Source organism: Platalea leucorodia, assembly GCF_965183815.1.
Source record: "Platalea leucorodia genome assembly, contig: HAP1_HAP1_SCAFFOLD_289, whole genome shotgun sequence".
Classification (NCBI taxonomy): Eukaryota; Metazoa; Chordata; class Aves; order Pelecaniformes; family Threskiornithidae; genus Platalea; species Platalea leucorodia.
In genome coordinates, this window is record NW_028121284.1 from 22,731 (window position 1) to 37,646 (window position 14,916).

Here is a 14,916-nt window from a genome sequence, read left to right on the forward strand (position 1 = left end):
AAAGCCCATCCTCAGCAATGACTCTCCCGTTCTTGCTCAAGAAAGACCTGGAAGGACTGCTCTTTTGGAGCGGTGATAATCCCGCAGGCACTACCCCTGCAGCCAAGCATTTTCAAGCTCGCGCTCAAAGCTGACAAGACAGTAACTGTGCTTGGACAGACAGTCTCTGCCAGGTGGCATGGACACTGCTGATTCCCCACTCCAGAGTGGCAGAGGCTGGATCCCCTTCTCAGGACAGACTTCTTGCCAGGAAGCCACAGCCAGGAGGGTGCCTCACCTGGTTCTTACTGGCACTTCACTCAGCATCCGTTTTGGTGGATATTTCTTTCTGCTCTGTGTCTACTCTTTCAACACACAGGAATGACAGAAAAACAAACATTTCATAAAAGCTTGTCATAAAGTCTTGTTATATAAAGGAAGTCCATCAAATCTGGAGGGAGCCAGGAACATTGCCGTAAGCACCAAGAAGATCCAAGAAGCTCAAGGCCTCTTCTGGAGTGCATCAAATTCTTGCAGCCATGATTTGAGCCTGGAAGTGGGAAGGGATTTGTGTCTGTGGGTGGAGGAGGAATAAGTGTGTTGTGGGAGTATGTCAGGGCTGAAGGCCCTTGCGCAAATCAGGGACGATGGAGACATTCCCATCTTGTGCGCATGCCTCAGCCTAGGAAATGGGGAAAGCCCGCTGCTGGGGGTGGATGTTCTCAGTCATGCCCCATGAGCATGACCTCACTCTCTTTTGCAAGAAAGAAGAAAACAGGAGGACTCAGGTTGCAATATTGAAGTCAGCCAGTGGGAAACAAGTAAGTAATTACATTGGGGGAGGGGAGCTGGAGGGGGGTCAGATTAGGAGAAGGAAAGAAATGGAAAGTAATGATTTCTGTGTTAAAAATTTGGGAAGCTGAGACCCAGCTCATGTACCCTTCTTCTGAAGAAGGATCTACTTTTTTTTTTTTTTTTCAGAGGGGCTGGCCCTATCAGACTAGCTTTCACAGTTCTCCTCTGCTAGACAGCCCAGAGAACAGGAAGGATGGGATTCATCTACTCAGATTTAGACATGTCCAGTGGAAGGGCTTGATTCAACTCCCCCCTTCTCACTGACAATATGAAGATGTCCTGAGGAATCCCAGACACGCAGGAACCCCACCCCTCAGCTTGGCTGGCTAACGGAAGAGAAAACAGCATGTTTAGAGAAAGTTTTCTGCCAGTCCTGGGCAGGTGTGGCATTTCAACAGCTCCCACTTGCAGGATCACAACTGTGGTTACTTTAAAGCAAGAAGAAAGCCAGGGAAGTTTTTTACACTCTTCAACACCAGACCTGTATTTCCTTAAGACACAAATTCTCTTTTCCCGCTTCTCATTCCCTAAACAGTCCCCAGATTCTGCACTTCTAAAGATATACCTGGTACACAAAATCTGCACTTCTGAGTTGTCCACACTTGACACAACTGCAACCTGTTTATTCCTGGTGGGTCACAACTGGTAGGAGCTCTCGATGCAGGCCACAGTCTTTCTGAGGGCATTTCCAAGAGCCCCCTTCACTTGCCTGTTCCGCAGGCTGTAGAGGAGTGGATTGGCCATGGGCGTGAGGATGGTGTAGAAAAAGGATAGCACTGTATTGAGCTGCCTCAGTGAGGCTGTTCTGGGTATCATATAGACAACGATGAGGGTACCATAGAAAACAGTGACCATGATGAGGTGAGAGGAGCAGGTGGAGAAGGCCTTCTGCCTCCCTGTGGTGGCTGGGATCCTCAGGATCGCAGCTATGATGCAGATATAGGATACCAAGGTGAACACAAAGGGGAAGACCACATCCAGAAAGCAGATGATGAAAGTAACCAGTCTAAGCACCGTGGTGTCACTGCAGGCGAGCTCCAGCAATGGGGCAAAATCACAGAAGAAGTGATCAATTGCATTGGGACCACAGAAGTGTAAGTTGGAAAGTAGCCCAGTGACTACGGTAGACATTAGTAATCCTGCTAGCCAAGACCCAGCCGCCAGCTGGAGACAGAGCTTCTGCTGCATGAGGCTAGCATAGAGCAGGGGGTGGCATATGGCCAAATACCGATCCTAGGACATGGTGGCCAGCAGATGACACTCGGTACCTGCACAACAGGCAAAAAAAAAGAATTGGGTCATGCAGCCTTGAGCAGAAATGGTTCTGTCCCTGGTTAGGAAGCTGGCCAGCAGCCTGGGCACGATAGTGGAGGTATAGCAGATTTCCACACTGGAGAAATTCCCCAGGAAGATGTACATGGGAGTGTGAAGATGCCGATCTGCCACCACCAGCGCAACAATGAGGATGTTAACAAACACAGTCACCATGTAGATCATGAGAGAGAGGAGAAAGAGAGGGATCTGAAGCTTGTGGACATTACTCAGTCCCAGCAGGAGGAACTCCACTGGTGATGTCTGGTTGTCCCATTCCTCTTTCTCCATGAAGTGCTGTAGGACCTTCTTTTCCCCACTTGGCAGGACGGGAACCTGAGGAAGGGCATGCGCTTCTGTGTTTGTTGTAAAAAGGAATTGGGAAGAAGTCATTGCCAGAGACCACATGGAGGTTTTCCCTCATCTGACTGAATTCCCACTTGGTTTAGGGGCTCCATTCCTAGTGAAAGGGCAGGAACAGGTTCTTCAAGAGACCCGAACTGCTCTTCTTAGAAGAATCTCCTCTGATTAGAGAGATGAGTTACTGCATTGAGGCACCTCTTTCTGTGGAATAAAAGAGAATGTTCATTTGCTCACATTAGATTATGACACATGAAGTTCTTCCCAGTAGTACCCAGCATAGGCATTAGCCAAGTCCTGCTTTCAAGCAACAGAAAGATGGGCCACACAGAAAAGCCCCATCATGCGAAAAAGCCTTTGAGGGAACACATTGTGCCATAGACTGTTTCTTCACTCTGGGGAAGAATGGACCCTGAACAGGATTAGTGGTCTCAACTCCCTGAAACAGTTGCTTTCTGATGAGACAATTCTGTCCCTGGACAGTCCATCTCTTTCCACTGACCAAGAGCAGCCAGGAGTTACCAGCTTGGTAGTTGAAGGCACTGCAAAGGGTCTGTTAGACAGGAGATGTACAAGCAGATGGGAACTTGGGAGAGAAGGGCAGGGAAAACTGAATTCCAGAGACGAGGTACCTGAGCTGTCTAAGCCAAATGAGGAAAAGTGATGCTGCATGAGGAGGAGGGGAAAAGGACAGGGGTGACGTGGTGCTTGAGGACATGGTTTAGTGGTGGACTTGGCAGTGCTAGGTTAACGGTTGGACTCGATGATCTTAAGGGTCTTTTCCAACCTTAATGATTCTATGATTCTATGATCATTTTCTGAACATCTTTATCTCCTCACCTTCAATTTCTGAATGCATTTGGGCTGCCTCCCTGCAGCAGCACAGCACCTGGACCTCAGTATTCCCATCTGAGTTCTCAGGGCTCCCTGCTCAGCATTGCAATGAAGACACAGGAGTGTCCTGAGGGTGAGTGGGGCTGGGGCAGTGCAGGATCATCATCAAGCACAGGTTTCCAGTACATGCCTGATACATGCCTGATTGCCTGCCCAGGGAACACCCGTGGCTGAAAGAGAGAGCACTTTGCCCACGCCTCCTCCTTGGGCTTTCATAATGCTCAGGTCAGACAAAACACTGTGCCTGATGATTCCCTGTGTCAAAACTTTATACCATTTACAGAGAGCTGGAGATGACCAAGGCAGGCACCTAGGCAGCCCAGAGAGTTCCTGGGATGGAGGAGCCCTTTTACTCAGTGATTCACCCAGCATACACTGGGATGCCTTGTTCCTGAAGGTGCTTCTATGGGGAGGGTGCCTCAGATTCACTGCTCCCAGTAAGTCACATCCCATGTGGATGGCTGAGAGACAGCTGTGAGAGAGGTGAGGGATTGAGATCGATCCCTAAGATAGAAGCAAGAAGGAGAAAGAGACAGAGAGAGATTAAGAGAGCTGAGGAAATAAGGGACATGTATTGGCACACTGGCCCCATACACTCTGCCCCAACCTCTTCATGTCCACTGAGGTGCGTGAGTGCCCATTAGCTTATGCCCCACGGCTCTGACTGTACTGACAACCACACTGCCTGTATCTCTGCCTCAGCAAATCCAGCACCTACCTGTAATCCCCAGCAGGATGTGATAACCTTTCCTTTGAGGGTAATGGAGGATGAAAGGCAAGATCTGGGTGCCTTGCTCTGCCTCTTCCCCATTCCATCCTTCCCTTTCCAATTCTGCCTGCAGACTCTGACCCGTGACTCAGTCATTGCTCTGCTCTTGCACGCTATCAGCATCTCCTTCTGTGAGTCTTCAGGAGCTCCTGAATGTCACCAGCTCTGCAGTGCCTCCTGGGTTTATAGAAGAGTCTCCTGAAGGTTCCTGCTGCAGCTCAAGGCTCTCTTTGTGTCGCCGAAAGTGAGCGCTGTGCAGCTGAAGCCCTGTGGGGATGAAAGCCCTGAGCTGCCCTCCCCTGGATCTCTGTGCTCTTAGGAAGAGTGGAAATGAGCCAGGGGAATGAGCCGTGATCTCTTCAGACTCATAGAGCAGAACTACAGTGAGATATGTGCCACAGCTTCTCCTTCCAGGCTCCCTGAATGGTCAGTGGGGAGAAAGGAGCCACTTCCTCCAAGCTGAGGAGGCTGGTAATGTGGGCCAGGATGGATCACCCTCAGGGGTGCCAGGCTCTGCCTGTTGAGGAGAGAGGAAACCCAAGCCTTTCCTAGCCGCAAAGGTGCCTATCTTGCTGGGGGCTCAAGTGAGCTCAGCTACTGATCTAGACTGCCAGTTAGGATTCCACCCTCCTGAAGGAATGCTGCACGGGGTTCTCCTTTGCTCTGGCTTTAGGTCAAGGGGAGCAAGAGGGCATGACACTTCCCACCTCTGTTGATTTGCACCTTATGACAAGTAGGCTCCCTTGTCTCTCCACTGAAAGCAAAGGGAGAGAGGGACCCTGGGATGCCATTTGTGGTAAGCAACTGCTCAGAGCATGGTCTCCAGTGAAGTCAGACTTGGTGGTCAGGGCTGTGTCCCGTGGGGTCTTGAAAACCTCAAAGGATGGACATTCCGTAGCCTGCCTGGGCAACTTGGTCCAATGTCTGTCTGTCCTCAGGGTCAGTGTTCTCCCTATTCCAGGTCAGAATCTCCCCTGTTTCAGGCTATGACCATGTCTTCTGTCTTTCTGCCATGCACCTCTGTAAACAGCCCAGCTGTGTCTTTTCAGTAATCTCCTGGTAGGTGCTGGAAGGCTGCTAGTACCTTCTCTTTAAGCTGTCTCTTCATCAAGCTAAACAAGAGCCACTTTCCTCAGCTTGTCCTCACAACTCAGGTGCTCTAGTGGTCTCTGCTGAGTTCATGAAAGCTTAGAAGTGTCTTTCTTGTACGGGGTGGTGGGGTTCCAGATGCAGAGGTTTCTACCCAGCCAGTCAGTCTCCTCTGTCATCATTATAAAGGGTTAGTCTGTCCCATGTTTCCTTCTGTCAGGACAGATTGGGACACTTCTTTTTGGCCTGTTCCTCAAACACCAGAGGAATTGGCATTGCTGTCTAGCTCCCTTGAAATGGCAGTCTGCCCGTTGAACAAATTGACTGCCTCCCTCTGGTTTTGTGTCATCCAAAAACTCGATGAGGTCAACCCCGTACACTTCTCAGGTCATTGGTAAAGCTACTAAACAGGAGAGGTCTCAGAGCAGACTCCCAAAGAGTTCTGTTTGTAGCTGGACTTTGGGTAGAGTGTGGACCATTCCCCATTACCCAATGGGACCACTAATCCAGCCAGGTTTTCATCCAGTCTTGTACACCATGCAGGCCATAAAGTCCCAAGTTGGATACAAGGACTTCTGAGGAGCAGAATGGTCAGAGAGACTCTTTCTCCAGGCCTTGAGACTGAGGTGACACTGGCTACTCAGGGGGTCAAAAGTGCTTTGTCTTCTTCCGAGTCTTCAGCAAAACAAACATCAGGAGATCCGTTTTATCTCCCTTCAGGCTTACTTCTCTGCTTAGCTACATGGACTCAGTTCAAGTCCTCTTGAAGTCTGGAGGATGTCAGAGGCCTGAGGCAATTAATTAACCTAAATGACCCTGATCAGCCTCAGCTGAGGCCTTCATCCACAGTCATGGGCCTAGGAGCTCCAGGCCTTAAGTCCCTACCCTATGCTGTAGGAGTACTGGTCTCCAGATCGGCCTCTGACTCTCCCATGCCCATGCCCATGCCAGTGTCCATGCCCATGCTCTTGTCTGGCCACAGAGCCCTTTGATCTGGACCCCAACTGCAGCCTGACTTCCTGGCTTGATCTTGGCACTGCCTTATCGCTGTGGGCCTGCTTGGTGATCACTGGACCTGAACCTCACCCTAAGCCAGACTTCCTGGCTTGACTGCAGGCCACCATCTCCTGCTTGCCTTGCTCAGATACTGCAGGGCTGGGGCCTGGCTGGAGAGGCACCTGTGCTGCCAGCCATGGTGTCTCCCTCAGCTCCCGGCTCACCTGCCTGTAGGGAGCAGCTCTGCTCTTGCTGCTCCTTGACAGAGGGGTTCTCTTCTGTCCAAGTATAGACATCTTTATTACAGTACCTGCTCCTGACCTCATCATCTAGCCTCACTTCTGAGTCAGGAGGAAGAAACACTCCAAAACAGCTGCAAAGGTGTTCAGGAAGTATAACTCGTCCCATTTAATGTGGACAGCTGAAATCACTCTAGAATCACCTGTTTTCCTCCATGGACCATCTTTCTTCCTCCAGATGAACACATGGTCCTCTTGGCCAATGGAAGAAGAGATTAGAAAGGGGATGACTTGTCAGAGGTGCTCTGCACAGATGAATCCGAAAGCAATAGTCTAAATTAAGGTCAAAATCTTAGGACGGAACTTAAACTATTTTAATATCTAAACGGACATCTAATCTCTAAATTAGGCATCTGATCTCAGGCCCTTTTCTGTGGTCAGTGGAGAGAGATCTGTTAAGTGGTGAGCATAGAGTCACCCACCCTAGGACATGGTGAATCCCAAAAGGAAAACTTTTCCCATGGGTAGCAGAAGGAACCAAGAGGAGTGGCTCAGAGAAGGTGATTTGGGAGGGGTTCATCTCAGTTCAGAATGTCCCACAGAAGCCATTTGCAATGAGTCAGTCTCATAAATCAAAAGAAAAATGTACTTTCAAGGTAAAATTTCTCTGAGCGGACAGAAACTGGTTTTGTCTTCATTTCACTGGCAACCCACAGAACATGTACTAGCCTCCTGGCTGGACAAAAGAAAGAACTGGTTTGAAGTGGATCAGCACAGTCCTTTGTTCATTTAATAAAGTCCTCCAAGTGGACTCCTGAAGACCACTAAAGGAGGAGATGATATCACCCTCGAGAGTGCTGATTCCTCCCCACTATCAAAGAAGGCCAGCCAATGAACTCACCAGAGACAAAGAGGGAGAAGACAAACATCCTCAATGTCTTCCTTGTAGTGAGGGGCCCAAAACTGAACACAGCATTTGAGGTGTGGCCTCACCAGTGCCAAGTACAGGGGTACAATCCCTCAGTCCTGCTGGCCACACTATTTCTGATGCAAGCCAGGATGCTAGCGGCCTGCTTGGCCACCTGGGCACACTGCTGGCTCATCTTCAGCTGGCTGTTGACCAACAGCTCCAGGTCCTTTCAGCCAGGTAGCTCTCCAGCCACTCTTCCCCAAGCCTGTAGCATTGCATGGGGTTGTTGTGACTGAAGTACAGGACCCGGCCCTGAGCCTTGTTGACCCTCATACAGTTGGCCTTGGCCCATCAATCCAGCCTGTCCAGATCCCTCTGTAGGGCCTTCCTACCCTCCAGCAGATCAACACTCCTGCCCAACTTGGTGTTGCCTGCCAACTTACTGAGGGTGCACTCAATCCCCTCATCCAGGTCGTTGATAAAGATATTGAACAGAACTTGTCCCAGTACTGAGCCCTGGGGAACACCACTTGTGACTGGCCGCCAACTGGATTGAACTCCATTCACCACAACTCTTTGGGCCTGGTCATCCAGACAGATTTTACCCAGCAAAGAGTATGCCTGTCCAAGCCGTGAGCAGCCAGTTTCTCCAGGAGAATGCTGTGGGAAACAGTCTCAAAGGCTTTACAAAAGTCCAAGTAGACAACATCCACAGCCTTCCCCTCATCCACTAAGCGGGTCACCTTGTCATAGAAGGAGATCAGGTCAGTCAAGCAGGACCTGCCTTTCATAAACCCACGCTGGCGGGGCCTGATCCCCCGGTTGCCCTGTACGTACTGTGGGATGGCACTCAAGATAATCTGCTCCATAACCTTCCCTTGCATCAAGGTCAGACTGACAGGCCTGTAGTTCTCCAGATCCTCCTTCTGGCCCTTCTTGTGGATGGGCATCTGTACTGGTTTTGGCTGGGACAGAGGTAATTTTCTTCATAGTAGTGTCCTGGTTTCAGCTGGGATAGAGCTAATTTTCTTCTTAGTAGCTGGTATAGTGCTGTGGTTTGGATTTAGGACGAGAATAATGGTGATAACAGAGTGATGGTTTAGTTGTTCCTGAGTAGTGTTTATACTAGTCAAGGACTTTTGAGCTTCCCATGCTCTGCCAGGTGCACAAGAAGCTGGGAGGGAGCACAGCCAGGACAGCTGACCCAGACTGGCCCAAGGGCTATTCCATACCATATGATGTCATGCTCAGTATACAAGCTGGGGGAAGAAGAAGGAAGGGGGGGACATTGGGCGTGATGGCGTTTGTCTTCCCAAGTAACCGTTACGCGTGATGGAGCCCTGCTTTCCTGAGGATGGCTGAACACCTGCCTGCCCATGGGAAGTAGCGAATGAATTCCTTGCTTTGCTTTGCTTGTGCACGCGGCTTTGGCTTTACCTATTAAACCGTCTTTATCTCAACCCATGAGTCTTCTCACTTTTACTCTTCTGATTCTCTCCCCCATCCCACCGGGGGGGGAGTGAGCGAGCGGCAGTGTGGTGCTTAGTTGCTGGATGGGGTTAAGCCACGACAAGTAGCTAGTATGGGGCTCTGTTTTGGATTTGTGCTGGAAAGAGTGTTGATAACAACGGGATGTTTTTGATACTGCTGAGCAGTGCTTATACAGAGTCAAGGCCTTTTCTGCTTCTCACCCCACCCCACCAGTGAGTAGGCTGGGGGTGCACAAGAAGTTGGGAGGGGCCACAGCTGGCACAGCTGACCCCAGCTGACCAAAGGGATATTCCATACCTTGTGATGTCATACTCAGCAATAAACCAGGGGGGAGGTTGGCGGTGGGGGGCCGCTTCTCAGGGACTAACTGGGCATCTGTTAGTGAGCAATTGTTTTCATTTGCATCACTTGTTTTTCTTGGGTTTTAATTTTCTCTCTCTTTTATTTTTTTCCTCTTTTCCGTAGAATTCTTGTAAAAATTTCTTTTTAATTATTACACTGTTTTTATCTCAACCCACAAGTTTCTTTCTCACTTTTTCCCTTCCAATTTTACCCCCGTCCCACTGGGGGAGTGTGAGCAAGTGGCCGTGTGGTGCTTAGTTGCTGGCCAGGGTTAAAGCATGACACCTACCAACGGTTTGATTGGAGAAACATTGCTCAGAGGATCGTCTCAATTTGTGTTGGCATATTTTATATCGCTGCTTCTGCCTCTGACTTTTTTTCTTCCTCAGCCTCTGCTTTGAAGAGCTCTCCAAGGGAAAGATTAACTGAATCATGGAATTATGCAGGTTGGAAGAGTCTCCTTTGCAAGGCTTACTGGCAGCGGTGTCTTCCACTGGATCAGGTGACACTCCCCTTACAACTGTTCTACTGAATTCATACAATCCAGCTGGCCTGTTGTCCTGTGTGTCCTCTCTGGCATGTGCAAGCATCATAAGTAATTAGTTTACTCAATTTTATTCCGTTTTGCAGCAGGAGCTGCTACAGGGATCTCGGAAACAGTCAGATTCTCCACCCAGGATGTTAATCCCCACATTTATGCACAGGAATTGGTCTAGGCACAGCAGGATCTGCATTCTCTATGACTGTCTGGAAATCCCACCTGGAGAAGTCCCACACCAGTCAGTCCAATAGTTAATTTTGAAGGCGACTCATTTTGGCGGGGGTTAATTTTGAAGGTGGTTGACTGAACTCAGACACTTGGTTTCAAGTTGAAGCACTGTCTCAGACCACTCTCTCCTCTCATCGATGTGGATGATGAGATGGGAGAGTCCCTGGACCACCCAGGGGATTAATGACTGAAGTGCGCTGGCTGCACATCGGCACAGGCCTGATACCCAGCTGCACCACCATTCGAAATGTAATGTAATTCGCACAGCTTTTGCCAGAAATACCAGTTCTTAGCTGGCAGTCCAGAATACCCATGCAAACCAGCAAGGCTGGAGAGGCATTTACTGTGTCTGAAGCTAAGTGGGCTGCATCCATATTTGTTTCATGTCATTGGATAAAAACACAGAGAAAAGCAGAATCCCTACAGAGTGCAGTTGCGGTTTCCCATTTCAAGAAGGAAGAGGAAACCTAAGAAAAGCAAAGGGAATGCTGACAAAGGTAACAAGAGGAATTTCACCAAGCACGATATTAGTTACCCTTGCCACACCTTCAACTGACTGGGTGCCAAAATGGATCCTCACAACCACACCGGAGCAAGAATATTTTTCCTGAAGGCCTTTTCAGTCCTTCAAGAGCTGAAAATCCTCCTCTTCACACCACTGCTGGTGATTTATCTGCTCGCTGTCATGGGGAATGCAGTCACCATTGCCATCCTTTGGCTCCACCACTAGTGCCACACCCCCAGGCATCCCTTCCGCAGCACCTTGTCCTTCTTGGATATTTGGCTCACTCTGGTCATTCCCCCTAACATGTTTGTCAGTCTCATGCTGGAGATTAAGATATCTCTGCAGCTGCTTACAAGTCTCTTCTTCTCCGTCAGCACAGCTGAGTTTAACCTATGTGTTGTGATGTGTTTCGATTGCTGCAGGGCCATTTGCAACCCCTCACACGACTCTGTCCTTACCAGCTCCTGGGTGTGCCCCATGCTCATCTTTAGCTGCTGGGGAACGGCATCTCTCTCCACGCTCAGCCCCACCATCCTGTATGCCATTAGACCCTCTGTGCCCACTGTAGAGACTGCTTCTTCTGCAGCATCATCCCTTTGCTGAGAGCAGCCCGCATGGGCACCAGCTACTATGAAACATGAGCGTTGCGCTCTTCTCTGCTGTGTTGCTGGGCTCCTTCACACTGACCTCTGTGGTTTATGCCTACATTATATGCACCGTCCTGAGGATAACCTCTGTGCAAAGGCACAACAAGGCCTTCTTCACCTGGCTATCCTTCACCTGCATACCCTATCTTTCTTCACTCACTATGGCATATACTGGCTGCATGCTTGACGATGCAGGGCCTGAAGAGAAGCTGCTTTGTTGTAAGCTGCCTGCAAATTTGCAGGTTCCCCTAAGAAAGTACATTCAGGAGAAGAACAATTTTAGAGAATTGAGGTGTCACCCAGGAGAGTATGAAGACACAACCCTTTGAGTGTTTGAACTGACCCAGAAAATGGACACTGTGACTGTCCCCTCTCATTCACTGATTCACTACGCTCATACTGCTGTAGGTGACTGAGCTTGAGCTTTTGCTCAAATACAGCCAGGGGTTTAATCTCAGAAAATGGGTGCAGAGCTTCCCCTATGCCAGACTAGAGGCAAAGAACAAGCCAGGCATTTGGGATCTAAGACTAGCCTGAACCCCAAGCTAAAATGTCAGTGCAAACATGGAGCACTGCCCTTTACTGATCTTCCCATTTTACTCCTTGTGCAAGTGCTACCCATTCTGGCCTGGGACAGAGCCTAAGGGGACAACACAGCCTGTGGAGAAGATCTGTTTCACTGCTTCAAACCCACCATCTCCTCCTCTCCCTCTCCTCCCCTTGCACTTGGAATCATCCTACTTTGACAGTCATCTGCTCTGCTCCTTTCCATGTCTAAAAACAAATATAAAGATGAAGGGAAAAACATCAGTCTTTATTGCATATAGTTTTCTTGTGCTTCCTTCTCTTAGATGTCTATTTTGACATTAAAAAAAACAAACAACCTTAATAAATGAGTGATTTGAGACTTGAATAGTGAGTTTCATCTACTTGGCTGCAGGTGCCTGTGAGAACTGGTTTTCCCCAGGCTCCCTCTAGAGTCAATGGAAACAAAAGAAAACGCTAGAGGCTGGTTCCTCCCAACCTATAACTGGCATGCAAAAGAAAGGTTACAAATCCCTTCCAGATGCTCTTCTCTTGCTCTGCGTTTAGGTCAGGGCATTTGATAGCAATAGCAATGAGCAACTCTTTGGAAACAAGCGTGTTTCAGTGCAGACGGATGTCAGATGAGATTGTGTGACAGACTGTGTGGAGTCATCATACCTTTCAGTCACTATTTAGAGTACGAAAGAAGACAAGTTATACTTGGTCCCTATTCCACCCCCTCCCCCTTTCCTGAAGAAACAGAGAGCAAGAAGGTGTGGAAGGAAGCAGGGGATTACAAAAGAGATACTAGATATTACTTATTTTGAAAACAAGAGATTCTCAAGGATTCCTAGTGCAAAAAGGCAAGTACCTCTGAAAAGTAGAAAGAATAGCTTTCAACATATGTATTTCATTTCATTTCATTTGATGGTTTAGCATTTGTGCAATAGAAGAGATGAGTTTGGCACATAGGTGTGACAGATGTTTGCAATAGGTCTGAGTGAATGTGGAATTTGCCAGGAATGGGGTGAAATAGCTCGCAGCCTCTTTAAAATCTTCTGCTCTGGAGAAAGAATCCTTTGGGAGTGTTTGAGAAAGGTAGAAAGATGACAACAAATTCTCTGAGGACTCGAACTGAAATGTAAACCAGAAAAATCAGGGGGTGAGAAAGGCTTGAAGGACTCACTCTCTCTCTGTGCTATCTAGGAGGAAGACTGCAAGCAAGGAAAGAAGCAGAGAAGGAAGGATTCCTTTCATCCAGACTGTGAAATAATCACACTTGGGTTTTGCCATCTTCCTGTCTCGGCAGCATGAACTGAAATTCAGCATGGGAGCAGAAAATGAAACTGCAGTTACTGAGTTCATCCTAGAGGGTTTCTCAGGGCTTGATCAAAGCCTACAGCTATTTCTCTCTCTGCTCCTTCTGCTCATATACCTGACAACAGTGATGGGGATCGCAACCATCATTTTCCTCGTGTGTGTGGATCACCGCCTGCAAACCCCCATGTACTTTTTCATCAGCAATCTGGCCTTCCTGGAAATCTGGTTCACATCCTCCACAAGCATCAAATTGTTTGTGATCCTGAGTTCTGGTAGGAGGACAATCTCACTAAGCAGCTGCTTTGCCCAGTCCTGTTTCTATTTTGCCCTGGGCTGTACAGAGATGGTTCTACTTGTCGTCATGTCCTTTGACCGCTACATTGCCATCTGCCAGCCTTTGCGTTATGCTGCCGTCATGAAGCCTCAGCTCTGCATCCACCTGGTTGTTGCTGCTTGGGTCATAGGCATCCCAGTCTTGAGTTACCGTCTGGTCCTCCTCTACAAGCTGACTTTCTGTGGCTCGAACAAGATCCACCATTTTTTTTGTGACAACTCCCCCTTGCTCACATTGTCCTGCTCTGACCCCAGCCTGCTTTGGAAAACAGACTCTGTTTTCTTATCGTTTATCCTACTGGGTTCCTTATGTTTAACTCTGGCATTTTACATGGGCATCCTTTTCTGTATTCTGCACCTGCCAGCAGCCGCTGGGAGGAAAAAAGCTTTTACTACGTGTTCTTCCCATCTCACCACCTTGGCCATTGCATATGGGAGCTGCATTGCTCTCTATGTGCGTCCTTCCGGAGATGTTTCCTTGGACACAAACAGAACTGTAGCTTTGCTGAACACTGTCCTGTACCCAGTCTTAAATCCATTCATCTACAGTCTTAGAAACAAGACTGTGCTACTGGCCCTGAACGAAGCCATTGCCCGTGCAACAACACAGCTTTTCCCCTAATCCTGATGCATTTCTGGACAGCAATTCCAATGAGCTGCTACGTTAAATATGCTAAATAATACCAGTGCATAGGTATGTAACCTCCAAATACAGATGCCTCAGGAGATGCATGTTCTTGTTGGGCTGTGTTAGGTTAAGTGAGAAGAAGCTCATCTGCACACACAAAGAAGGCACTACCAATGGCAGGAGGAGTAACCCAGTCAATACCCTGCCCCAGCTGCTCCCAGAGCCATCACAGGAGAGCCACCAGCTCATCAAGAGCCCATCTCCACAAAGCGAGAAGAGCACAGAGGCACCGTGGCAGGTGGGAACCCAAATGACGAGCTCCTGAGGAAGGAACATCTTGTCCCAGCTCCTTCCAGGGCTGCCCTGAGAGAGCCATCAGCCCCGTTGTCCAGGTGTGAAACCCACCAAGAGGAGTCACTGCGAGCAGCTCTCTGGATCACCATTTGGACTAAGGGAATTGTTGCCTAGGGGCATAGGACACATTATGGGATGCAGGGGAAGAGCATTTTTGGATTGCACAGGACTTTTATTATGGGAAGTTTAGGGGAGGACCCCGACCAGTGCAGTCTGTCCTGTCTTCTCACTAAACTTAATTTCTAGCTCATTCCTGTGGGGGGGGAATCTCTCTTCTGCGTGAACATGTGAGCACAGGGGGATGAGTGCAGCAACTGGAGAAGGACCAGGGGGTCAGACAGCCCGTATGTCATTAGTGCCAGCAATTGAGAGACCGGAGTGACTGGACTCTAAGAGTTTGTGTGTCTGTGTGTGTGTGTCTGTGTGTGTGTGTGTGTGTGTGTGTGTGACTGGGGTGGTCTGTAGCAGCATCTGGAATGGGGTTGCAACCTCAGAGGCTCGTGCACCTGGGGAGGCTGGTATCCAGGGCAGCTACTGAGGAGACTGAGCGTCTGAGCCCAGCTGCTGGAGGGATCCACCCTGTAAAAGGTATATATATAG

General features: G+C 49.0%; 2 protein-coding genes across 2 annotated transcripts; one reads left to right on the forward strand and one right to left on the reverse strand.

Annotated features, from left to right (window-relative positions):
- Nucleotides 1-1,470: 1,470 nt before the first annotated feature.
- LOC309603990 (olfactory receptor 5AP2-like) lies at nucleotides 1,471-2,436 on the reverse strand (the record flags this gene model as incomplete). Its single annotated transcript, XM_082338856.1, is given in 2 exon segments — nucleotides 1,471-2,067; nucleotides 2,071-2,436. Coding segments are annotated over 2 exon segments (963 nt in total).
- A 10,572-nt stretch (nucleotides 2,437-13,008) lies between these two features.
- On the forward strand, nucleotides 13,009-13,956 carry LOC309603989 (olfactory receptor 6E1-like; the record flags this gene model as incomplete). The annotated part of the gene is made up of 1 exon (XM_082338855.1): nucleotides 13,009-13,956. The coding sequence occupies one exon, from the start codon at nucleotides 13,009-13,011 to the stop codon at nucleotides 13,954-13,956; it is 948 nt and encodes a 315-aa protein (XP_082194981.1).
- Nucleotides 13,957-14,916: the final 960 nt, after the last annotated feature.